Source organism: Drosophila elegans, unplaced genomic scaffold (genome assembly GCF_018152505.1).
Source record: "Drosophila elegans isolate 14027-0461.03 unplaced genomic scaffold, ASM1815250v1 contig_208, whole genome shotgun sequence".
Taxonomy (NCBI): domain Eukaryota; kingdom Metazoa; phylum Arthropoda; class Insecta; order Diptera; family Drosophilidae; genus Drosophila; species Drosophila elegans.
The window spans coordinates 17,460,659-17,487,482 of NW_024545578.1; the positions used below are offsets into that span (position 1 = coordinate 17,460,659).

The window sequence follows — 26,824 nt, forward strand, 5'->3', positions numbered from 1 at the left end:
GGTCGCATCGTGTTCGAACCACTTTGCATAATCTTCGTGCTTTCGGTTTATTGGGTATAATATTTACGGTTTGCTTGGTTAGTCGGATACATGGTATTTATTCGTATATATGTATGTAGGTTAGATAAGGTGTTCGCGACTCTCAGTGAGAAACCCCGAACTTGTAGATTACTTCATGATTGTAGCTTTCGCCCGGACGCAAAATGGTCGAAGGAAAGTTGCTGTGGTTCACGGAGTCGGGAAACTTCTGTGTCTCCAGGCAGAAGGCTCCATGCTTGGCGTAGGCAGCTCCATCCTTGCCGGGAATGGCCGCTTCACCTCGCTCCACGTCCGGCATGAAGTTTGAGGTGTAGAACTGCACCCCGGGCTGATTGCTGACCACCTCCAGCCATCGTCCGCTGGGCGGATGGGTGGCTCTTGCCACCTTGGCCATTGTCTGCGGTGGGTCAAAGGTGACGCAAAAGTTGTCATCGTAGCCCCGGGCTGGTTGCAACTGCTTGAGACGCTCTCCCAGGTTGCTGGACACTCGGAGATCAAAGGCTGTTCCGTCAACGGGTGTGATCTTGCCAGTGGGAATGGAGGACTGGTCCGTTTCGGTTATCCCATAGGCATTGATCTCGATGGTGTGCTCGTAGAGACCATTGGCTCCGGCTTTGTGGCCAGCCAGGTTGAAGTACGAGTGATTGGTGAGATTCACGGGCGTGGGTTTATCCGACACTGCACTCATCTGGACATGCAGGCAGTTGTCCTCGCTGAGCGTAAAGCTCGCAGTGGCTGTGACCTTGCCGGGATAGCCCTCGTGACCGTCGGGATTGGTGTGGGATAGGACTACGCCATCCGGACGCACTGCCACCACTTCCCAGTGGGCCTTATCGAAACCCACAAAACCGCCATGCAGCTGGAACTTGTTGTCCCGATTCTTGGACACCTGCACCACCTGTCCGTCGAGCTGGAAACTGCCATTCGCGATCCGGTTGCACACCCGACCAATGGTGGCTCCAAAGTAGGGATTCCTGTCACTCTGATAGCCCGCCAGGTCATCAAATCCCAGAGTCACGTCATCTATTTTACCGCTGGCATCCGGAGTCTTTATGCTGGTTATGGTGGCTCCACGGGTGATCAACTGGACGGACATTCCATTTCCATTTGTCAAGGTGAACCGCTTGATGGAGTCCTTCGATTTGGTAAACGGGTTCACTGCTCCGGTGGCAAACACATCCTCCGTGACTTTGACCATCTTGGATCGGGTTGCAGCTGGAAATGAGTGCGAATGCCAATTGCACTGCGTTTTTATCTGACCCTCTCCAAACCGTAGAGGTTAATCAGCACTCGATGCGTATGTGTATTGGTATTAATTATCGCTAAAAAGCCGCAAACAACAAAACACAAGCATATGTAAATGGTGTTATCACAACAAGGTTGCGACCAAGAGTTCTATGATAAGAGGGATCTCCCATGGGAAATCTTTAAGGTAATGCTTAAATTCACTGCTCAAATTCACCGCTCAATTAGACTTGTTTACTTCACTTTTTTATCGCCTTTAACTTATTTTAATCAGTTTAAATAACAAAGTTGCCACACCTGTTTAAACACGGCTGTTGTGAGCACATGGGCGTAGCAAAAATTCTTAAGGGGTGCCTGTTCAAATATTATATATGTTTTTAAATAAAAAGCCGCTGTTTTAAATTATAGATACATTTTAATTTAATACAATTTTGATCTAAAAATTGATTTCCTTCCCAATATTTATTGCATTTAAATTTTTTGTGTCATGCAATATTCGAATATGTGAGTAAATTTGTATCAAATTAAATGAAATGTACAGTTAATAAAACCAACTGTAGATTCCTGTAAAGAAATTCCACCCCTATCGAAAAGTACTGCCACCTACAATAGTCTGGCAACCCTGCTCTAGAAGAGCAGATACCAAAAAAGTCCACCTCTAAGCAACAGGTCGGTTGTTTATTGAATTCGGTTTATTAAACTTTATGTTTATTTGGCAAATAGAAAGCTAGCTAACCGGTGCAAATCCCATTTTGTTGACAGAGAGCGCAGAGGAAACGGCAGCCAGGCTCTCTTAGAGATCTTCCCCATCCAGGCACCAGAAATCCGACGAACACAAATCCCACAATGCAATTGACGTGGCAGAGAGATCAGATTAATCTTATACTTCCCCTGGCCGTGATTTGTTGTTGTCTGCTAATCAACGTAACCAACGCACAAGAAGCCCAACAACCATGGTACGAGAATCTTCCGGCGGTGGCCATGGACTACAAGGTGGGTGCGGCGTTTAAGACTGCCCCAGAGGATCATATTTATCGGGAGTCTGTTTTGTCTTTCAGGTCCACATAGATGCTGGTAAGGAGGATTGCTACCATCAGTACGTGAAGGCGGGAGCCACCTTCTACGTGTCATTCAGTGTAAGTGGAGACTCTTGGGATAATTCGATTTGAAACAAAATTATACATTCAAAAGTATTTACACAAATCAAATGAAATATGCTTATAAATTGTTAAAGTAATTGTTCAGCTTTTATGTATTCAAACCATTGATACTAATCCATTTAACAGGTCGTGCGAGGAGGCGATGGCATGGCTGGTTTTGCTGTTCGCAATCCTTCTGGTGAGGTAGTGAAGCCCTACCAGTGGCAGGCTACTGCGGATTACACCGACCAGGTCTCGCCAGGCGGCTACTATTCCGTGTGCATCGACAACCAGTTCTCACGTTTCGCCGGCAAGCTGGTTAACATCTACATCACGGTAGTGAAGTATGACGCCTGGGACAAGTACGCCAAGGAGATCGAACAGCTGCAGCTGAACATGCAAAACTTCACTGTAAGTGAAAACGGGTTTTGGGACCCACCCAAAAAGCTGAAAGTACTCATGCTGATCTATTTATTTAGGCCACCATCGGCACCGTGGAGAGAAATATCAACGATATGATGGGCTATCAGGCTCACAGCAGACATCGGGAGTCGCGGGACTATGCGTTGCTGTTGGACAACAATGCTTATATTCAAACCTTCTCGATTAGCCAAATCCTGGTCATATTGATCACGTGCTCTGTACAGGCAAGAAAACTCTACTGTTTTCCAATTCCTTCTTTAATTATTTCCTCTTTTCAGGTGTTCTTTGTGCGCAAACTATTCGAAGTTAAATCGGGATCCAAAAGCCGCATTTAAGCGTGTCAAGTTACTTCTCAAAGACTTTGCACCCATCTATTTAAATTCCATCTGCATTTCCAAGACATTCATTATTCTTGCTGAATCCCATTCGCGTTTTGTAACTTTTTTATCACTGGCTAAACTGATCAAGTGCAACTAAGCAGACTATTTTCATAATTGCGACTACTTATGTCATACAAGTTGTAGACGGCATAACTTATTGTGATAAGTGTACATTTGTGTGTTTTGTTCAATTAAAATATTGAAGATTTTTGTATTTCTATGGTTTTTTGAGGACGTTATAGTGGTTACAGATTTGCAGATCTGAAGCTATATCATTTTACATAGCATAGCCATTTTTTTTTATTTGGTATATGAAAAACCATTACATATTTTGATTGGGTTTGTTTACTTACTAAAAGCTTTTAAGGGACTGTAAAGCAACGTCGAAAAGCTTTTTTTGAACCGTTCCTTTTTCTAATCCTGGAAAGCATGTTCTTGAATGAAAAAATGTAATATTTTATATGAAATACACATAAGTTTGAAAACAATTTTATACAAAAAAAATAGATTAGTTTACTATTATTAAGAAATCCAACTTATAAATAAGAGTTCGTTGTTCGAAAACAAATTTTGTTTTTACACTTCGAACATTTTTAAATTCTTTAAATTACCTCATTAACTTCATTTCAGATAAGAAGACTTTTCGAGGGCTTTTTCCATCTTAAGGCTGCATATTAATCACCCCCACCCAACCCTGCTTATCGCAAATTATCCGGCCCCATCCATCGCAGGACCTTAAATCATGTCACCGTGCTCACCGCTTATCTGAAAGTCATTTAACACATGTGTGTGTTCCAGCAACTGGCATGTTAATTATATCCTTTTTGGCAGGCTCATCTGGGGATCTTGGGGGCTCCTTTGTGGCCACTTTTGCTTGAAATTAAAATGGTATTATTCGAGCTTATCTGCGGGGCCTTAAAGCGGCCGCAAAACTAAGGTCCTAATGGCCTCGCACACCAGCACACGCTCTTTAACTGTTTTAAACGCCATTGTTAAAATATTGCTCATACGCACTTCCGCCCGAAATGGGGTCTCCTCTCTTCGGCAGCACTAATGATGCCCAAGAACATGGAGCAAAGGACCCGGCGAAGGCAGGAGCATCCACAGTCATGTCCCCGGTGGAACAAAGTTGGCTCCGCCCACCAGCAGGAGCAGCAGCCGATGACAGCGGCAGATAAAAGGGCAGCGGCAAAGTGGGTGGGGGTGGTGCGCAGAGCGCGCCTGCGCATCAGTCACCGCAGGAACGCAGGGCGATGGGGTGACATCCTTGCTGATTACACCTCCCCCAGCCCACACAGGACGATACCGCCTAAGGGGAGGAGTGTGTCGCCATCTTTGAGCGTGGACTGGACGGGATGATCTGGCCGCCACATTAACTTGGAGTGCGCGCTACCAAGTGCAACACGTCGCGGACGACATAATAGCGGTACTTTGCGGTTTAGATTCGTCGGTCACACGTAGTCAATAACCCGCGAAAAAGGACCAATTCCGAGAACATTTCTTGGTCAACACACAGAAAAACAAACAGTGGCACACTAGAGGAGCAAAGAAGCAAACAAACAAAACACACACTCGACAAGGAGTGCGGAAAACTTGGACACATACGCCCAGCTTGTTGCTGGCTGTGGGCGTGGCAACAAAAAACCGACAAGGACACACATGTGTCCTGCCAGTGTGTCGCGGAAATTTTTGTGCGGAAATTATAGAAATTTCGCTTTTTGATTTCATTTTCGTTCCGCTTTCGTTGCGGCCCATCTACCGCCCACCTCCACCTATTGTGCACCTGTGCGAAAAGGGCATCGATAAATGCCCAAGGAGCCCGCCGCCTTCGTTGCCGTCGGTGTCCATTTGGCGTCGTCGTCGTCCTTGCACTGACAAATTCCCTTGCATATCCGCTCCAGGACTAGCAACTTTGACTGCAAACAAAACCGTCATTCGCGTGGCGCGTCGTTGTCGCGTTCACTTGTCGCATATCCGTCGCCATTTTGACAATAATTTCATTTCCGGTCGCCAATTTATACGCACTTGAGTGAGTGAGTGATTAACTGCACGGACCCCCGAACGATACTCAAGTGTTTACGATTACAAGTTGGCCCGCCGGAAGTACAATAGACAGTCAAAGAGGAGTCTTATTTTTGGATAAACTTTATAAGAGAAACAAGCACAATCCTGAGGTGAGTTATGATTATATTTGGGGACATACAAAAATTTCAGCGAACTCTGGTAAATGTGTTTAAACAACTACAAAGTGGTTGTAAGGTAAAAATAAACATCCGACGGCGTATTCAAAAATTAAAAGCTTGGTCCAATTAATTTATTTTTTGACCATACTAACATATAGTAATATCAGGAACCGATAATAATTAATTGTTTTGAAAAGTCAATATCAAAATTATTTGTTTACCCAAATTTTGAACACAACAAATAACAAACTTTAAAAAAAATAAAAAAACAATTTCCTAAATTGTATTAAATATCTATTAAACTTCAAATTAAATGCAACTAAATCTATATTTATTCAAACAAAACGGCGCGAACGTGACCAATGGATAATGTTTTAATTTTGTCTTAGTTATATTCGGTTTGCTATCGCCTTCAAAAATAGACTGGTATAAATCTATATAAAGGCAAACAAAAGAACAAATTCTTAAATATTTTAAATATTTCATTACAATATTTTAGAAAATTCTCATAACTAAAAGATATTCTTTAGCCAGAAAAGGCAACAAAAAAAGGCCGGAGCTCATATTAACAAATGTAAGAAATACAGAGCCTCTTTTGTGTTTTGTATTGTAGTAACAATTAACCTTACAAAATATATATTATTTTTACTACCATTAATCCCGGCAATGTATTGTAATTTCTGCTTAATGCTAGTAATTCGCCCCCTTAAAAAGCTCGATTTACCCCAAATCACTCTGTGACATATGTTTTCTGCTAATCGAATTAGCAGACGTAGAAGGGAAGTATTCATAAACCAGCAAACAGAGCAAATGAGCAGCAGCATCGGCATAAGCTCGACAATTAAGCAGCTCACCAGTTTCAGCAGCCAGAGAGCAGTGACAGCATTCAAAAATCCAAATTTCCGAAAAACGCATAAAAATCTTACAAACCATTAAGGGGCAGCCAAACGTGTGGCCTTTTAATTAAAGGATCTCTCGTTCGACAAGGGGATTACACCATTAACAGCTGCTAGCTGACGACCATCGAAGACCGTAAACTCGGCAATCGCAGTATACGAACTGGCATTCAAAAAAATCAACACGCGTTGGAGAGCGGGACGAGCATTCAGCCCATCTGCAGACCGACATCCTGGCATCCCGCTCGTATTTCCGGTGTGCGCGCGCTCACTCAGCGATTGTGATAACTTGGGAAATATCAAAAAATAAAAATGTCTGCCTGCTAATGTTTGCTGGTGAAATTTGCCTACATGCTAACGCAAGTCCTCGGCCCAAGTACAAATAATAAATAATAAATGAGGCGTGTGCAGGCCGTTTATAATGTCTGACAAGGCAAAAGTTGATGATGTTCTGTAGATGCGGCCGTTACGATAACGAAATCTATTCCCCCCCTAAAAACTTAAAGCTGCCAGGATTCGGTTTCTATTTCGGGTTTGCTGGGGAACTTAAAGCCAGAAGAGACAGAACAAGTCGCACTTTGTATGGCATAAATTTCGTTGGCATAAATCAAAATCCAGCAACTTCCGACGAGGGCAGAGTGCAAAAATTTGCATGCCCTGTGTGCTAACTGCACAGAATGGCCGAAAAGGGCCAGTAAACAATGGTTTGCCCCCAGACCAGCTGGACATTAGAGAGCCACGCTCAAATGGCCGCCACCCACGCACAGTCCAGCGCTCATACGCAACGTTGGCCCAGTCCAAAAGCGGGACTGTACACACAATAAATTACGTGCCAGATAATTATGCACGTCGTGTTTATATCTAAGGGAGCTCCGCAGCTCCAAAGCAGCCACTATTAATTATGCTTGAAAATCTCGGGGACTCGGGGGGAACTCGCTTAACGTGTTGAAGCCATGGCAATTAGAGCGATTGTTTGGCCCGAAAGGCAATTCAAAATAGCAGTCTTTAATTGTGGGCGAGGCGTTATGATTTATTAATATCTAGTTCTATAATTTGCCATGAGGTGAGTGATGGATTTTAGTTGTACTTTAAAGCAATTAAGAGTATGCCCAAGAAGGAATAACTAAAAGCAATTTTACAGTTTATATGATTTAATAAAACCGGTAAAACCGAACAAAAACGTGTCTGTTTGAATGTATAATTTTAGAAATGTTATCAAATTCGAATTAGATTGGACAAGTTTACTACGAAACATAGGCGATGGACAATTTGTATACTTATAATATACTTATAAATAAATAACTGTTAGTTCCACCAAATATTAAAATTAGTGCCATTCTAAGTTAAGTAAAGTGTCATGTGATTAAATTCACTATTACAATTAGTGTATTTAAGCGTTGGCTTGTCAAACTACCTTTCTTTTGTTATCTAAGTAAGAGATTGAAAAACGATATAAGACCCGCTTTAAAAGTAAGTTTTAGTTTATATCATATTGTTGATTTGTGAAATTGATTTAAAGTTTATGCATAAATATTAAATATGATTAGCTAAATATTTAATAACATTAAGTTTCTTTTATGCCTTTATTAATGTTTGTGCCTAATGGGAGAAACGCGATCAGACATATTTTACAATGTTGGGCTCTTGTTTTTGAAACTTTCTAAATTATTTATTATATTTTTCCATTTCTCCGGCAGAGTCAAGTGGAATCCCTTGTTTAGCCAACAGCCAGCCATCGAGGCTCCCCAGGCGTGCGCCATGTACGAGAATTCGTGTTCGTATCAGACGGCGCTGGACCTGAAGCGGGTGTCGCCGCCCACTCTCGCCCAGGTGAAGACGGAGGACTGCCTGACCCTGGGACAGTGCTCGCCGGACTGGACCTCGTACCGCTTCCACCAGTCCACCTTCGAGCAGTTGAAGCAGAGCGTCGAAAAGGCCAAGGCGGCGCTGCAAGATCGCAGCAGTTTCTTCGGGGCCAGCAGTGCCTTCAGGTTAGCTATATATAAAAGCTATTTTCTTATTTGGGAAACTCATTATTTTGAGAAGAATGTATTCAACACTTTTTATCGGCGATCTCTTCTCTTAACATATTTACCTTAGTATTATATAATAATAATAATAATAAGCAAATTGTTTTATAGTGATTTTTGGAAATAGTTAAATAAAGATGGTTCTGTACACAAATGCCTTTGTGAAACAATCAGACTGGCCCAAACCCTTTAACCAGAACACCAATATATTTATTTTAAGCATGAAAAACTGCTCTCAAGAGCATCCTTAAGTTATATATTATATTAGTTGTGCCTAGACTTTTGTCTGATATAACCCAATGACTTGTAAATTGTTATTTTAGATCTTTTTAAAACGCTTCCTTTCTAATTTCTCTTTTATAGAATGTTGTTTAATTTTAAACAGTTAATTATTATATATTTTAAACTACTTAAGTTGCCTATTACAAAATCAAATGTCCTTTTCCAACCGCAGTGACATCTACTCCAGCCAGCGCTTGACAGACACCCTCGACACCCTGCCCGTTCAGTCCGGGAATGGGGCTGGTAATTGCCTAGGCCTTCCACACAATCCCAATGTCGGAGTCGGAGTGGGCGTGGGCGTGGGCGTGGCCGGGGTGCTTAACTACAATGCGGTTAGCAGCAGTACGGCCGGAGTGCTAGGCAGTAGCGGGAACAGTGTGCAGCGACACCGGTTGGACACACTGCAGCCACCGCCTGGCTGCTCACCCGCCGGCACCCAGCACGGCGTCATCACGTCCAGTGCCGGACAGGTCACGTCCGGAACTCTGGATGCGGTGAGTGCGGCTCCGGCACTGCCATCGCTAACAGCGTCCAGCTCCTCGCATGTGGATCACAAAGTCAGGGCAGGTAAGCGAAGATAAAGTGGCAGAAGTTATTTATTTTACATCGGGAAAAAACAGTAGCTACAAATGTCTTTACTAAATATAGATCAAAACAAATGTTATCAATTTGTAATAAAAAATACTTTTTTTTTTAATATATCAATTTTCATTTTAAACCTTTGACTAAGGAACTAAATTTGGAAGTTGAATTCTTCAAAATACTTCTTGGTTTATTTAATTATTTCGAGCATTTTAATTTTCATAACTAAACTATTTTTTGTTGTTATTAATGAATACAAGCTGTAAAATTTCAGGATAAAACTGGACTTAAGATGGGTATGAAAAGTACAGAAAGTAGTGGTTGGTTCTCTGCTGACTTATATTCAAATCACCCACTTATAAAGCTAAAAATGTTGGTATTTTCACAAACAAATTTTTCATTTTAATTTTTTGTATTCAGCAGCTCAATTATAAAACCTCTTATTGACTACAAAGTTCAATTTTTTGTGATCTTCTCGACCACAATGTCGATAATAAAAATAATATATATAAAACGAAAACAAAAAAAAAATATATTTCTCTGTGCACCAACCCACTGACCTTCTCGCAATTGTCTAGCACAAAAATGTCAACGAAATGGCGGAAAAACAAATCCTGCGCTTCCGGCCAAGGCAAAACGGACCAAAGCGAGAAAAAGGCAGCCGAAAATGTTGTGCCACAAAAGTGGCAAATTTCGCGTATTTATTTAAACACATCCAAGCAGCATATGTTGGCCAACGGCCACCCCCGCCGCCCCCTCCTCAGTTGACCAACCACCAAATATGTCCGAACCCGTAACATTTAATGGCCAAAACAACGGCTAAAAACCGCGACCAGCCATGTACATAATTCTGCTTGTTGTATCAACAACAACGAGAAAAGAAAAAATTGGGCAAAAAATTTAAATTGAATTATCCATATAAACGTTGAGGTCTCCCGGGGTCGGCTTCTATTCCTATGATACTTTCAGAGTTCTTTTTTTCGTTTTTGTTTGGTTACATATTTATCAATTTAAGCCGGGCCAGCGGATGTGGCTTATAATGCGGCCCGAAGCCGGTTGCTGTTGACTGTTTGCGGTCCTTGCCAGGTTTTGATAGAAACATCAAAAACCGAACAATTTCATCGCGTGCCTGGCAAGAGTTTGTTATGCCGCCTCCGACCGTCAAGTTGTCCATGTCCATTTATTTCTATAAGAAAACTTCTTTTCTTCTTTATATCCTTTTTTGGCAAATTTATGTCCTGTTTCTGCTTCGTTTTCAATTAGAAAAGACTGACAAGGCCTTGCTTGTCTGTTCTTTGGCTGAAGGACGAGTAGTTCACGGAAAAACTATTCTCAAAATTGAATAAAAAAATTCTTTCTTAAATTGTCCTTATCTTACTTTTGCTCTAATCGCAAATTTAAGGACATTTTCATTCCCATGGGACAACTTTTGAAGTCTGCCTGTTCAAATGGTAGACACAAAATGGCCGCCCAGCTCATCTTATTCCATCTCTACTCGACGCGCTCAAGCAAATATGAAACGAATCCTTTTTAGCCCGCCCCCTGCTCCTTACACCCCCATCTCTTTCATCTCTTCTCTGGCTGTCTCTTTCTGTGGTCGATGTCAAGTCGGAGCTGAGTTTTTGCCGCTTTGGCTTTGCCATGAAAAGATTTTGTCATGCGTAACTCATTATTTTTTGCTCAAAAGACGTTTGGCTCATAGAGGCGCATAAAAAATAATTACACTTTGCAGCCAAGTCAATGCAAAGATACATATATTTTCATAACGTAATAAATTTTTTTATATTTGTTATGTCCTAAAATAACCATAGTTTTTAATCATATTATAAGCCGTTTTCACATATCTGCTGAGTATATTTTAAGAAAAGGAAAATAATTATTTAAGACCAATACAATATATATCTTGGCAATTGCCAATAATAAATTAATTGATTCACTTGGCTAATCTTAACAATCATGGCAGTATGTTTTAAGCCAAATTAATATTGTTTATATCAAAAAATTATTTAAAAATATATATAGTTGAGTAATTATCTTCTTTGAACGAGTTTAAATTTTTACCTGAATATTTAATTTATAAAAAATAAATAATTCTTAAACTATACAAGCTGTTCTCATTTGAATTAATGTTTTTTCAAGTCAGAGGAACATGTTATGACACTGTCCGTTTCCAGACAGCTCTCATGATGGAAACCGATTCCCATCATCTTTATGGCAATCATTATCATGGACTCGTATCATATCCGGCTTGACATTTCAATTGAAAGCGTAGCAAATTCCTCTTGCAATTTTTTTTCCTCGCCGCCTGGCTTATTGTTGTTTACATCAAACAAAGATTTACGGCAATTAAACATCTCCATCGCTGGTCTGTGAAGTGACAACCCTCGCGATTATGTCCTTTGCGGTTCACAGGATCTGTCAGCAGTGCCATGGGGTGAAGGGGGGGAGTGAGGGTGACTGTCGAGCGCCGTTGCGTGACGCCTTTGAGGGGTGGGGCAGAGAAATAGAAACCATAATTCGAGCCATAAATAAACCAGTCGCTAGTTGTGATGACAATTATCTATGCCGAGATTTATGAGCCCCGGCTAGCCGTTTATTTTTACTTTTTTGTACGGCTCCTTTCCGTGGCAAAAGGCGAAGCATGCCGTGCTGAGTGTGCAAATTTTCGCTGCCTGGCAATTAAAATATCTTTTTGTTTTCTCCTTTGCCTTGCAGATAAATCCTCGCTGGACTGCGCCACCACATCCTCGCACACGGCGGTGCCCTCGTCCTCTTCCTCCACCAGCGACCATCAGCAGGGCAGGATCAGCGGCAGTAAGAGCAGCAGCAGCAGTGGAGCAGGGGGAGGGGGAGCGGCACCAGGAGGCGGCTCTGCACTGTGTAAGTTCAAAACTGTGATTATGTCTAAATGTCCTTTAAGCTTTTGACAGCTTTCAGTCAGGACATCAACCTTAAGGTGTCAAGCTAAGTGTTCTTCGACACATAAAAGGTGGCGCTTGTGTGCATTGGGGGTGGAAAGTCCTTGGCAAGGATTTCCCTGCTCAAGGGGTGGATCGGGGAATGTTATTTATTTAAAAGACAGAAAACCAGACTTTGGAATATGTGTAGATTCGGAACATTTATATTTATACACCCAACGAACGAATTGTCATAGAATTTAATTTATTTTTACATTGTTTTTAAACTATTGGTTATGAAAAATTTCTCAATAAGATGAGTACTATATTAATACGAAATTATCAAAATAAAACTTTTGAGGTAGGAAAATAAGGACTTATACTACAGTTTTAAACCCTTCATTATAGAACTTTAACTAAAAGTACACCTATACTTTACTACGGTCTGCAGTTAATTTTCAAGACACACTTATAAAAACTAAACTTTGTTTTGAGTGTACTATCTCTGATAAAACACGAATTTTTAAAAGAATCTTAGTTAATTAAAGCTTGAAACTATCATAATAGATAGTTTATGATAGTCAAATAAAGGTAAAATATAACGTGGATGTTACAATATGATTTAGCATATTATTATTTTTGTTTGGATTGGCAATCAAATACAAAGAAACTAGTAGCATGGCTAAACATTTTTTTTCGTCTTTTAATATGCATTTTATTATTATATTTTCGGTTCGAGAAAATGTTCTAGGCTCGACTTAAATGTAACTGAAAGTTAATAAATTATGATAAATTCTTTTTCCGAATTATTAAATTACGTTGAAAATGTTCATAAATTCTATTTAACTAATAGATTTATTGGGTAGAAACAGTAATAATTTATTTCAATGACCTAATACCTAAATATGGTATTTTAATCCATATTTTTATCGTTTTCACTTACAATGTTTTCATATTTACGTTTAAATACCAATATTACTAGAATCAGAGTAATATAATTCATTAAAAATTGTATTACTTCCCACGGAGTGTTCAAATCCCTTTTAAGGTATCTTCCAATTTTGATAACTCAATTGCTCACTTGACTTAATGCCCAAAGCCTGACTAATGCGCGTAATCTGGGTTGTGCTGCAAACCTTTTGTGCCAGGTCCCTCTGGGAACTGCAATTGAGTTCATTTGGCAGTGGGAAAGTTGGCACACAATTGTCAAGGCCTTATGTTTATGTTCATTGTTCCTGCCTACTGTAAACACACAAAACGCAACAGTCACAACATTCGCTGGCTTTGCCCGTGAATCTGTGACTGCCCGTTGATAATTTGACTCTTAAGTGCTCTTCAGCGCTAATCCTATTAAAGCGTGTTAGTCACACGCTCCTTCAAGCACACTTCACTCGGAAGGACAACCCCCGAGCTCATCCAGACATCCTGTCTACCAGTCCTTTCGACCAGCTCGAGGGATGGCATCTCCAGCGAGGACAATGAGGCTAATCGACGGATCATAAAATGATCAAAATGTTATGTGAAGCGCATTAGGGCGCACACTCCGCTGACAGCGTGGTAGATACTGTTCTCCATGGAGTATCTATGGATTGGCTGGGAGGGGATCGATGTGTGGGATTCTTTCGGCGCAGACAATTGAGCGGTTAGGTGTGCATAATGGGAAAAGGGTGCAGGACGGCAGCACGACATCGTTAAACTCATCGAGTGGCAATTGATAGAGTTTATTGTTTTATTGGCCTGATTAAAGATATGTTTGTTTATTTATGGTTTGTTGAAGCGAACAAATTGGGTTTACGTGTTCATTTTGCTTTAATTTGAATAAGGACTGTGTATCATACTTTTAACTCTTTTGGCTAAGGCTTTACATAAATCTATTGCTTTGACAATTTTGTAGTATTCAAATATATTTCCTGTTGTATATATTTTTTAATTAATTAATTTATTTTTGAAACCACAAATGGTATTGATTAACTTACCATTAAATTATACGAAATAATTGTTTTGGCTTAAAAAATCTGTAAATGGTTTTACATTTGTTTTATTTTATCCATTTTAAACAAGTATTTTTTAATCAATGTGCTAAGTATATGAGAGACCAAATAAATATTTTAACTTTAAGCATTTTACCGAACATTTAAATTGATATTGGTTTTTAAAATTTGTCTATTTACACATCCAAACAAAAAGTTTAAAATGGATTTCATGAATGTATCTCCCACTCTGGGCATCCTAACTTTATCAATTTTAATTATGTTGCGAGCCCTACAAAATCATATTTTTCGATGTCTATCATCATCTGTCGCTGTGATGTTTGTTTGCTGGTGGCTCACCCGAAGTGCTCAACTCTAATCGTAATCACATAATCTGCTCGCAGGCTGGCCCCACCCCCACAACGCCCCTCATCAACGCGCCCAGCGGGTGGCTGCCACACCCTCGGCCTTTGCTGCCCACAAGTGAGCGCCACATTGCGTCCTTTCGTCCTGCCTCCCTCCGTCTGTCGTCCTGTTTCTATCCCCGTCTCTGTCCTTCTGCGCCGTATGTTTTGCTCACTTGAAATTTAATTTCTGATTTCATTTGCGCACAGTTTGTTCTTTATTTTTTTTTTTTTGTGCCGTAATTGTTTCAGGCTGTGAAAATAAATTGAAAACGCTGCTGTGCCAACTGGCGCCAAAGGACGATGAAGTCCTTTTTGACAGCTTCGCGGACTGACGCTTGCGCTTAAATTTATTCACTAGCATTTATGAATGTTGTTGCAAAAAAATGGCAGAAAAAAAAGTGCGCATATTTGGTGAGAAGGAAAAAGGCGAACTTGGACTGGAAAAACTTTTGGTTCCCATGCTCTATTGTCCGCTCATGTGTGCGCCTATTGATGTCCAAATATTTTTATTCATGGCCCTTTTCGCGGTTCACTTAACTGCCGATTCAAGTCATTACCCTCCCCCAGGAGATTTCAGCACGAGTCGTTCATAAATCAAGTCATTGTTGGCCCAACCATGTCCACCCCCCCAGAAAAAGATGACGGCAACAAGCTGGAAAATATTCGGCTAATTTAGTTTTTGTATTTTCGAATTGATCGACGAAAGATAGGCAAACAAATTTGCCTAGGCAAACCGTAAAACTTTGCAAAAATAATTAAAAAATCTTCGGTCCAGTTGAAATAGAAAACTGTCAGCGAACGCAACAGGTTGGCTTCCGCCTTCGAAGTCCGCCGCCCTTTGTGATTTATGCCGCTGGAAATGACCCGCTTCCGACATGGTATATCAGAAAAGGAAAATATATAGAAAATGGGAGAAGGAAAATGGAAAAGCGGGGCGCACTTGAAAGTTTTAGAAGCGGGCACCTCCAGGCCAACTACACGGCGGAAACGCAGTGCACCCGGAGCCGGAGGTGGCTGTGTCGAAGCGTCTCCGGTCTCGGCAGCCAGCGCTCCGCAATTTAGTTGTCAATTGAATTTATGAGCTCGCTGAATTTATGGCCGCCACCTCGACACTGGCCGTGCTTTTATCTCAAGTGACACAACTCACGTGAGACCGTGAGACCCGGAGAACCGGAGAATCGGAGAACCAGAGAACCGGAGAGTGGAAACCCTTGACCCGCCAAAAAGTCAATCCGCATTATCAATTGACAGCGAGGGTCGCTGGGAGTCAAACCGCGGTAATTTATAGCTGGCCGCGCACGTGAACCGTGCCTCCAACCCCTTTTCCACTGTTAATTGTTTGTTTGCTGTTTGTTGTCATTGGCTCTTAAGTGGCGCGGGGTGCGGGGTTAGGGGTTCTCTCCAGGGTTCGGGGTGCACGACACGGGGTGTGCCGTGTGAATATGTTAGCTTTCAGTTTAGAAGAAATCAAAAAAAAAGATTTCAAATACAAACAGGAAGTCTTTGCTGGAATGTCCAGACCACGAGATACCCGGTGTTTAAATCCTTGCTACAGAATATAATCAAATAACAATTTCTTATATTTATATACATATATATTTTTTTTTTAAATCAATACCTAGCAAAATAATCAATAATTGATTGTTGTATCAAAAATTTTGCAAGCAAATTTAAGTTGCTTTTGATTAAATAAGTCGGAAATCAAGAATTATTTAGAAAACAGAAAAAATATATTTTATAAAATTATAAAGTTCTAATAAACATATCCACGAAAACCATATATACCCTTTTACAGTACGGAGTATTTGGCATAAAAAGGAGAATAGAATAAACGAGCTCGTGGCACTCTCTTGCAATTATCTGAGAAAGTCAAACGGTGGTAATCGGAGTCGCACCCTGCACCCTTCGTCCGTGTGACCCTTCCACCTTCCCTTTTTTTCCGCCGCATACCACCCCGCCACCCACCTTGTCAATCGCGCAATTATTGCCGGCATTGTTTAGATAGACAGCCACGAGGACACCTTCAATATGTCGCTGTGAGAACTTCCTTTGCCCTGCCGTTTGTTGTTCGTGTTCGTAATTTGTTTTTATTACAATTTTCACTTCTATTTGTGGGTCTGGTATTCATTTTTGTGGTTAGGGTTTGTTTGATTTGGCGTGTTCGCTTTGTTTGTGTGAATTCCTAGGCGACATTGCTTTTATTTTGTGGGAACCACTTTCGGGGAGTCATTAAGATCTGGTGCACTTGATAAGCGAGGTGTAATAGTTGTAAAACAAAGGAAAGGTAGAGCGGTCGGTTTAACAAATAAAGAACTTTTTAAGAGATAAGGTTCTGCTTAAAACGTTAAAATATGGAATTATTGAAAAGCTTATAGGACAAATATTTAAATTTAAATATTATAATAGCTTACTGTGCAAAGGTCATATCATAACTAAATTGGTTAACATAGCTGAAGACAAAGTGAAAAGTGTTAAAATGCATTTCTTTGTAAAGTTGCTTAAAGCAACGGATTTCCTTTTTAACTTTTAATCAGCCTCAACTTATAATAATTTTCTTAAAGGTGATTTAAATAGCTTGTAGCTGAAATTTTACAATCCTTCTTTAACTTTTTTATAACATTTTCCTATAAATATACAAACAAACCATTTTTATTTTGTTTTTGATTTTTAGTTTCGTTCTGTCCTTACCTAACCATATTAGACCTCACTGCTTATTCGCACTTAACCCTCTGAACGCTTTCTCAATAAAAACTTTCAGAGCTGCCAATTTGAAACTGATTTATGCGCCGCAGTTGCCGCCCATTTGATTAACAAATATTGAACCAGCCCAACCAAGGCAATACAAAAATGGGTGTATTGTATTTTTATTATTTTTATGCCGATTATAACAATACGCATTTTGCCAATAACAAAATGCACAGCGCAAGGCGAAATTCGCCGCGGGCAAAATGAGCAATCCGTGGCGATGAAGGCGGGGCGGACCAGGACATTAAAGACCCGCAAGGAGTCAATGGGGAACCAGGAGCAGGAGCAGTAGCAGAAGCAGGAGCAGGGGCATCTTTTCGCTTGTCATGCCTCGCAGGCCGCTGGCCACGTGCCGCGTCAAAGTCTCCATCGCGTGTTACATCATTCATACGTCATTAATGGCCACGTGTCTGACTTCCAGTTGTTATTGTAGGCAGGGCCATTTCAGTGTTTCCAGCCTTGCACAAGGCGCATAAATATTAGCAGCTCTCCGTCTGTCCAGGACTCTATCTCCGTCTCCTTCTGTCTCCTCAGGCTTGAGAAAACAAATCGCGGCGCTGATTGCGTTTCTTATTAACTGCTGTGGGTGGTTGGCTGAGACAATATGCTCCCTGTCTTCACTACACATTACAAAATAATGATAAGCTAGAAGTTTGAGTAAGAGAAAATATAAAAGGCTTAGTTTAAATCTTGGCCCAGGTATTAATGATACTTAAGTATAACAAAGTATATGACTGATAAATAATTAAAAGCGATATTAAGTATTGACTTGAAATATTACATTTTAAAGACAAATACATTTTAGAGACATTGAGCTAAAAGACAAACACAAAGACAAGAAAATGTTGTTGTTTTTTAATGATAATTTTTATTTTGTTTCTATTTTAAGTGTTTTATAATTGATATCCAAAGCAAAAGCTTATGGTCAGTTTATTTTTATTTGTCTGTTAAAACTGAGTTAGTAACGAAGCCAGTTTCCTGTTAATAATTCTTTATTTTTACAATCAAAATAGGAAATGTTAGATTTTAGTTATTTTTCCTTTTTTTTTTAAGTGTAGGTGATGTCGTCATGTTTGTCTTGATGCTCCGTTGAATATTTGGCTGCACACACAAAACAAATGGACAGGCAGCTGATGCATTGATTCTCCTGATGGGACAGTGGTATTTTGTGGGTGGCGGTTGCTGGCGTAGGCAAAGACACACAGATGGAGCAGGCTAATGTGTAGTGGCTTAAAGTTAACTTAAAACACTTGACTTGTGGGCGGGACTGGTGGGCGAGCCAAAAAAACCGCAACTTGGGGGGCGGAAATGTTACGGCGGCGCAAAATGGCGGAAATCACACAACAAAAGAAATTAATTTAAAGTTTTTCGCCCAAAAGCGAGAAAATGAAATTACATAATGAATGCAATTAAAATGTTAAGCCAAGCTAAGACACACATATACACACACACACATAGGAGGGACCGGTGTACAAAAACAGCTTTTCCTTTTCCCTTGCTTTGGCAGAGCAAACATTTTGAGCCAAGTGAAACTTGGTTTTCCTCTGGCAGAGAACAGCAAATTGCTATTTAGCCATTTTAGATGCCATTAGCACACAAACACACACACACACACACTTCTTGAGAGCTGGTGGTGGGCTAAAGGGCTGGGAGGTGAGGGTGGTAATAGGGGGCTTCCCCTCCAGCCACATTTATTAAATAACTGCGTGTCAAAGCAACGCATACAATCCAACACCCATGCAGAGTCACAAACTAGCACACCCACACAACAGAAGTTGCCTTGACTTGCTAAACTTTTCCCTTTGATTGTATGTATGTACACATGTGTGGCTGAAAAGCGAAATCAGTTTTTAACTAAAACAAAATGAAAGAGCCAGATAAAAGTTCAAATAATCGAATATTTGCTACTCCTGTTTGCAAAATAAACAAGAAATAAAACGGAATAATGAAGTGCTCAAGACAAAATAATCATTATGCTGGACTACCAGTAAAATTAAATAAATTAAAACAAATAACATAACATAATTTAACTAATTTGTTGCCTATCAACTAAATTTAATTTAGCACTTAAAGATCTGTTGAACAATATAATTTATTTTAATTTTAACAATGTAATAGAGAGAAAAAAAAGTTTGACATGCTTGAATAGATTTCTGTAAAGATAAAGATGTATATTTAAAATTACCCAAAATATAATTAAAAAGAAAAGAAAAGAATAACTTTATATTCAAACTAGAACAAATTTTTGTCGGGGCTCATAATTATTTAACAAATAAAAGAAAGGAGATGCCAATACAATTTGATTTATTGCATTCTTTAGTTAAATTCATCTAGAAATTTTATGTGAGCTCCAACATTTGTTCAGGGTATTCAAAGAGCATAATAGGGCAAAACATAGAGCACAATAAAAATGAAATCAAGCTAAGCTTTTCGCCTGTTTGTGTGAGTGAGGAACTACAATTTGTTCGTTGACGCCTATGAATTAGCCCGGCCACCCACGAGGATACACAAGGATTGCAAAGGACGAGGTTCGCATGGCCAGCGGCAAAGACTCGGCAAAAACAATTTCAATGGGAATTCAAAAATTAATTAAGCCAGCCCAAAAGGCAGCTGTGTAGATGAGTTCGTCATTTGGTGTGGGTGTGTATGTGTGTGTGTAGGTATTATGTGTGTGTTTCAGTTGTGCCTGTCATTTTCTGTTGCCTGCTTCAGGGGGCAAGCAGAAGGCGAAGGAGTTTTGTGAGGGGGGCAGCGCCACAATTGCACTTGAGCAGCTGCAGCTAAGTTGACGTCGACGCCAACGCATGTGCATCACCCTGAACCAACCCCTGAACCACCCCCTTAACCACCCCCTTAACCCACCTGACCCCCAACCGCCGAGCAGTCAAAGCCTTTCACAATCAACTATTGTTGATTTCTCCTACGAAAGCCAGGCAACTCCAACTTCTCGCGCATTGTTTTTGCCCGCCACCCTAAACCACCCGAACCACCCGAAGCTCCCAAGCCGCCCGCAACCTCTCAATGCCACCTCCCCTTTTTGGGGTGGCGCTGTGCCGAGGGAGCGGGGGTGGTGTTGTAGGCGAACGACGAAACGGTAATATCCTTGTGTTTGGTGGAAGGAAAAAGGAAGTGGATAATACATCCGTCCTTGTTGCTTCGTGTCACCCACTAAAAAGGCGATGCCACTTCTGGAAGCTCTGCCGCAGGAGCAGCACGAGCGGCAGCAGCAGCGGCAGCGGCTGCATTGAGTGGCCCGCGAGCGAGACAGCACTAGTTCGCACCCGAGAGAGACGGAGTCAGGGCTCCTGCGGCGCGTCCTTAGTCAAGTGGAAATGGTAACCTCCTACTAGAGCAGAGAGCGAACCCAAATGAGCTTGAAAAGCTTCAAGTTTTTTCTGGGTCCTCTATGTTTAAAACTCAAAACCCAAGAGATCATTAGAAATTTTGGGCTTGAAATATGAAACTCCAAGGATTCTCTCAGCCCCACAGCCATTTGTAAAAAGCTTTTTGCAGCAAAGCTTTCGCTAGGCCACACCTCGACTCACTGCTGATTGGTCCGATTGTTGGCCAGTCGAGGGGGTGGCTGTGGATTAAAACCCTAAGTATATCCTGAACTACAGGCAGCGGCAGCGGCGGCGACAGAGGCAGCTACATATCGCAGTGGCGACCAACCCAGACAGATAGATACACACCCGCGCGGCAGCGGACCACCCACCACCACCCACCGAACGAGCAACGAGCAGCGACCAACCACCAGCCACCCCCACGGCCTCAAGTCGCGCTAAGGGTTGGAGGCAGGACGAAGGCAGGATATGCGCGATTTGACGACGGAATGAAATCAATTGTTACGCTGCCGTGCCACAGATCGGACGCAATCCGGTGTCAGTGCTCAAGCCCGATAGTCCTAGCCAGGAGCATCCTTTCTTAGTCGCCAGTGATTTACGCGATTTACGCTGGGCCTACCCACGAACGCAAACACACATACACACACACACGGTGAACGAAATATCACGTATACGTGCGGGGACATTGACACATATAAATCAGTTGGACACGCGAACGGCAGGCAGGTCGAAAAGTGCATTGGAAAGTTCGGGCGGAAGTCGAGGTGTCCGGTAAACGGTAACCGGTTCCGATCGTCACTTTTCCCGTTCCCGTTCCTTTTCCTGTTCCGCTGCGCGTCGCTGCCAGTCGCTGCCCACTGCCGCTGCCCTTTTTTAAACAAATTCAATTGCGGACACCACTTGGCGACGTCTCCGTCTCCGTGTTATTAGTTTCCGGCCTCCGGCGACCAATTTACCGTTTGCCAAAAACAAAAAAAAAAGAAAGGAGAAAAAAACAGAAAAGGGAGGACAGAGACCAATAGCAATTTGAATTTGAAATTTCAACTAATTTGTTTGGCGGGGAGTGGAACGGAGCAATCCAACGCAACCCAAACGAAAGCCCAGTGTGCAACCGAAAGCCCAACCGACGGCGGCCACAATGCTGGACATCAAGTCCTCCGCCGATTACTTGTCACGCTCCACGGGCAGTTTCAGCAACTTCTCAATGCTCTTCGCAGGTGAGTGGGCGGTGTGTGAGCCAGCCCGACCGTCGGCCGCGGCGGTCCTCTCAGGCGCCACCTGGAATCCAAGTAATTAGACCATTAGACCATTAGCCCATTAGCCCATTTGATAATGACTAGCTCCCTAAGATTCTGCCGTCGGGTAGCTGATAGATCGCACTATTCTGCAGTTTTGCATGCGTCTTTAAAACTTATTAATCGTTGGACTTTCCTTGTTACAGATTCATCGTACAAATCGTCGTGGGGCTCCCACAGTTCGACACAATCGCAAGGTGAGTTCTGGTTAAGTGATTATATGAAAAATTACAATTAAAGTTGACTGATTCATGATCTAGAAGTTCAGCTTGTGATATTAGTGATATTATTTAGCTGTTGCCTATTTTACTTATTTTAATTAAAATAAAAGCAGTTGTGACGATAATTAAAAACCATGTCTAAGCCCTTGGTTTCGCTGTGATTTTGGGATAACTTAAATAAAAACTACGTCTGTTTGCTTCCAAATAAATTAAAGATAATAAATATTTTATTTAATAGAATTCCATATCTTAAAACAATTAGCAACGAAAGAAGAAAGCTTTGAATTATTTTTTAAGTGATAGTTAATGTCAAGCCAAAAAGAATTGTGTGAACTAATTACATTTTGAATGTTTCTTAACATATAATACAATTTTTTTAAAGAAACTAAGACTATAACTTTTATGCATCATAATAAACATGGCTAAATATTGAAGTTACTAGGTTTGTAAAGTTGAAGCATTATTTGTTTTCGGAATTCTGCACCTAATGTAAACTTATCTAAATAGTTTACATGTTTGGCGAAAATCCAAAAAGATTCAAGACACTTTTTTGTACAGATTCTTGCAAATTTGTGTACTTTTAGTATCTTTCAATATGCAACTACAATTTGCCATTTCCTTTTACATAAATCCATCTTAACGGCAGTCTGTGGCAATAAATCCCCCAAGAAACATGACTAATTTGCAAAGTTTCAATGATCACAAATTGCCATAAAATATACTCAGAAAGTTCGGAGACAAGCCCGAAATTACAGCAAATTATGTCCCACAGGCAGGCACTCAAGGAACCCGAAAATAAACATTAAATATGCAAAACACACACATGACATCAAGTACGAAACCAAAAGTGATGGAAATTCACACGAACCGAAGCCAGTGAGGCATGCAAAATGTGCGCCTGATAGATGTATTGAAGCAAATCAACCAGCCATCAATGGAATATTGACAGACATTTCGGTTGGGGGATATATATAGATAAATAGATATAAAGGGCTGAAAAAGGTGTGGACTACACGTGTTCCCGGGGTTGAGGCTTGTTGAATGGGCACTGGAGCGATCAGAGGGGTTAAGCGCTATTAGGCTAGTTATGGCTCACACTAATTGAAATTATATTGTCCTTTGTCCTTTGACACCCACTCCAAAAGGATCGCCTAAAGCGGTTTTAAATCTGAGAGTTTTCAAAATATTTTTCACACTCCGAGGGCGACAGAAACAGAGACAGAGTTTCAGCTTGGCTGAGCGCATTTAGCTGCTGGCCATTGATGACATCAAAATTGTGCACAGCTAGAGCTGGTGCTCAACTCAAGCTGAGGCTGGGACCTGCACCACCGAGCCACCAAGCCACCGCACCACCCATTCACAACAAGCCCACCCACTACCTCCTGCTCCTGCTGCTGCAATCGGTCGCCTTTTGTGCTCTTCGCAGTTGAGTGGCCACGTAAAGCGCAAAACCAAAAATGTCATATGAAAAGTTGTCGTTGTTGCTGCTTTTTTAGCACAATAAGTGACAACGAAAACAACAGCGGGCGGTGCATGAACCACCCAGCAAATGTCCTGCCTTCTACAGGGCGAAAAAACTACTTAAATACTTGGTTTTTACTACAGATGAAATCGAAAATTTAGATGTTATATATTATATTGAAGAAAAATAGTGCGGTATCTATTCAAGTGTTAATTTTATAGATAATTTTACGACCAAATGTTCTGCTTTCGTGTTTGGGGTGTAATTTACCTTTCAATTTGTAAATCAAACTAATTTTTCCTAAAATCTAAAATCAGGCTTTGCTTAACCAAATATTAAGACTTAAAAATATAAAATAAATTTTGGAGCAATTCCAATTGTACATTATGTGTAGGTCTCTGTGACATTCTTATTCGTTAGTTTCTACAAAATGTTTCATAGTCAAAGTTTTTTTTGGTTCATTTTTATACGTTATTTTTATTAGTGTACTTCCCAGGGTCCTCAGTTTTTCACTGCGCCTGCGGCTTTAATTTTATTTGAGTATGAAGCGTGAAGTTTGTCACACAACTTGAACGCGCCGAGATTGTAAATTGAATTGCCAGCGGCATTGTTTTCGCTCTTTGCAATCATATTCCATTATGAGCAGGCTGAGGGATCCAGCGATGCTCATGTCACAGTTGTCCTGCCTTCGGGCACCTCGCCATTCGCCATTCAGCCGGGTTGGGTTCTTTGATGCCGGCGCAGAGATAATGTTTGTGTTGCGGTTGAGTTGACGATTGCCTTTGATTGTTCGACTGAGAGTGTTAACTGACAGGGCGGACAGGTTTTTAATTTAACAATTTGAATATATTTAAACGCGTTCTTCCAATGCTTTCGCTTGCAGGTTACAGCTCGAACGCTTTGGGCATCAAACATGATCCGCACTCACAACTACGGCAACCTGGTGAGTTTTCTATAAATCTCGATTAGATAATGTAGTGTAAAGCAATACAAAAGGCAAGTTTTATCGAAACTATAAAAGGCTTAAACTATATTTTCTATACTCTGAATTTTTTATTTGATACACTTAAAGTTGTGGCTAAAATCTTTTTAAGTCAAAGAGATTTTCTAAGGTAATTACCTTAGCTAGCATATTAAAACTTCAAACTGCTAAAATCTTATATCTTATTGAGAATAATGTATAAAGTAACATCAACAATTATATTACTATACTATAATATTATTTAAAGATCATTTAAATGTTTTTTTTTACAAAATTTTACATGTTAAAGAGAATAAATTTCTTAATCGAAAAGGGGAAAATGTCGATCTGCTATTATCGAGTACATGTTTTTGCCGTTGAATCTCAATCAAACTTAAGGTTTTAAAGTGCAGATGCTTCAGCCCACGTGCCGCTTTGTTCAGCCTAAAAACCAACATTAACAGCCAGCAGGACAGACTTTAAAATAGAGTGTGTATCTCAAAATACGAAACGAATACTGTTGGCCAACACTAATAAAGTTTGGGCATTGTGTATTGAACGCACGCTGCAAGTGCCACTCGAGTCCTGGCTGTGAGTCCTTTTTGCTGCTACCCTCCAGCTTTAAAATTCATTTCGAATGCTTCGAGAGCGAAACCGAAACCGAACCGAAACAGAAATCGAGCAAATACTGTCGCAGAATCAAAACCTTAAATACGCCACTTGAGCAATGGAAATGGTAATGGAAACAAAAGTGCCGAGCGGTGGAATTGAAGCGTAATGGAAACAATTGAAACGGCCATAAAGGATTCTCAATTAGAGGGTGATGAGGGGCAGGGAGGCCGCAGCACATGGAGAGGGGGGCTCCAGGCCCAGACGCACTTGGCTTGCCTTTTGTTGCTGTCAAATTTGACGGCCGTGGTGGAACAAGACGCGTGCCAGTCGGGGGGCAGTTTTTTCGCTTTTTCGGGGCATTAAAGCTGTTGAGCGAACAAAGCTGGAACCGAAGAAACTGTTGGCAAAACAATGGCCAGGACACAGGACTCAAACAAAAAAAAAAGCAGTATAAATACGTATATAAAGCGAGCCAAGGAGCGGCGGAGGACTCCGGCTAGATGATGCGAATTACGGACAATTGTGCTATATGTCTGGTGTCGGTCTTGTTGCAATCAGAGTAACCTTTCTTTCTTTTTCCCGACTGCAGTACACACAAACAAATTTTTAAGATGCAGAAATATAAGTTATTGTGTCCTAAAAGACTTTTAAAAGACTTTCTATTAAAGTCTTAATATTGGAGTACTTATATTGTAATTCAACTTTTATGTAAAACAAAACATGTGTTTTACAAGTCCAGATAAAATATGTTATTTCTCCAAAACTTTTTTTAAAGACCAAATTATGAATTCTTATGTATTCATTTTTATATACTTACATATTATTTTGAAACAATGTTTTAATATATATATTATTTTCAATATTTATATACACATTTATATTTGAATGTAAGATGTATCAAGAAATTAGTTATAGTGCCTTTAAACTAAACAACAAACTATTTTTCGTAGGCTTTTTCATTAATTTTAAAAGATACATTTTAAAATCAAACTTGGTTCTGTATATTTGAAGTTCAAAAGTGAATTCCTTTATAAAATTTTCATTAATACAAATATATATAATAGAGTCTCGCATTCTGAGTGTAGCCGCTCATACACACAGGCACACACTCACACAGCTAGGCTTTTGCCACGAGCAGGAAACTCGCGCCGGATAATAAGTGAAATGGATATTTCGAGTGTGAGTGTGTGCGCAAGTGCACTCGACAAATGCGCGCAAATGAAGCATCTGCAGGCACACATAAACAATATAAATATACATATATACTATAGACTTTTCACAGTTTTCTGGTAATGCATTTCATTTCGTCAACGGAAACTAAAACTTGCCTTTGTATTTGCCATAAGAACGGTCGGCACCCTTCATTAAGATATTTGCATAAAGAACCGGTACTAATGCCACGCTTTCCATTTCCATTTCCATTTTCTTTCCACCCTCTCCGCAGATCCATATCAAATGTTCGGACCCACCAGCAGCAGACTGGCCAGCTCAGGTGAGTGGAAATCACAAAAGCATAAAGATGCAGGTGCCGCGATTAGTTTCCCCCGATTTTACGATTCCCCGATTCCGCGATAGCCACGTGACTAAGCTCCAACCCCAAAAACACTTGGCCTCAGTTCATTATCATATCAATTTCTGGCCGAGATTCGACTTAGTCATTGCCCAGACGGGCGACCCTAACAAATTAACCCATTGCATGCGAGTTTAACCC

At 40.7% G+C, this 26,824-nt stretch overlaps 3 protein-coding genes across 5 annotated transcripts in view; 2 read left to right on the forward strand and 1 right to left on the reverse strand.

Annotated features, from left to right (window-relative positions):
• Positions 1 to 28: 28 nt before the first annotated feature.
• On the reverse strand, positions 29 to 1,537 carry LOC108142607 (galactose mutarotase). Its single transcript, XM_017266581.2, has one exon. It carries the CDS (start codon positions 1,235 to 1,237, stop codon positions 143 to 145), a length of 1,095 nt encoding a protein of 364 aa, XP_017122070.1. The 5' UTR covers positions 1,238 to 1,537; the 3' UTR covers positions 29 to 142.
• A 368-nt stretch (positions 1,538 to 1,905) lies between these two features.
• LOC108142686 (transmembrane emp24 domain-containing protein B) lies at positions 1,906 to 3,440 on the forward strand. Its single transcript, XM_017266695.1, has 6 exons — positions 1,906 to 1,953; positions 2,047 to 2,277; positions 2,343 to 2,420; positions 2,571 to 2,834; positions 2,903 to 3,070; positions 3,125 to 3,440. Exons 2-6 carry the CDS (start codon positions 2,131 to 2,133, stop codon positions 3,179 to 3,181), a joined length of 714 nt encoding a protein of 237 aa, XP_017122184.1. The 5' UTR covers positions 1,906 to 1,953; positions 2,047 to 2,130; the 3' UTR covers positions 3,182 to 3,440.
• A 103-nt stretch (positions 3,441 to 3,543) lies between these two features.
• LOC108142685 (DNA-binding protein D-ETS-3) overlaps positions 3,544 to 26,824 on the forward strand; it is a 32,047-nt gene continuing 8,766 nt past the window's right edge. Inside the window, exons 1-7 of one of the 3 annotated variants that reach the window (XM_017266692.1) lie at positions 3,544 to 5,400; positions 8,003 to 8,296; positions 8,790 to 9,184; positions 11,915 to 12,079; positions 22,004 to 22,054; positions 24,424 to 24,483; positions 26,558 to 26,605. In XM_017266692.1, coding sequence (XP_017122181.1) covers positions 8,064 to 8,296; positions 8,790 to 9,184; positions 11,915 to 12,079; positions 22,004 to 22,054; positions 24,424 to 24,483; positions 26,558 to 26,605 — 952 coding nt within the window. In that variant the 5' untranslated portion in view covers positions 3,544 to 5,400; positions 8,003 to 8,063. Of the gene's footprint in view, positions 5,401 to 8,002; positions 8,297 to 8,789; positions 9,185 to 11,914; positions 12,080 to 21,077; positions 21,852 to 22,003; positions 22,055 to 24,423; positions 24,484 to 26,557; positions 26,606 to 26,824 lie in introns of those variants that run through there. The other 2 variants (XM_017266693.2, XM_017266694.2) reach the window with 2 other exon arrangements.

Bases quoted from the DNA above. Each gene is read 5' to 3' on its own strand.
- LOC108142607 (XM_017266581.2), bottom strand. From the start codon at position 1,237: ATGGTCAAAGTCACGGAGGATGTGTTTGCCACCGGAGCAGTGAACCCG.
- LOC108142686 (XM_017266695.1), top strand. From the start codon at position 2,131: ATGCAATTGACGTGGCAGAGAGATCAGATTAATCTTATACTTCCCCTG. The intron at 2,278-2,342 runs GTGGGTGCGGCG...TTTGTCTTTCAG, and splicing joins CGGTGGCCATGGACTACAAG to GTCCACATAGATGCTGGTAA. The intron at 2,421-2,570 runs GTAAGTGGAGAC...TCCATTTAACAG, and splicing joins CCTTCTACGTGTCATTCAGT to GTCGTGCGAGGAGGCGATGG.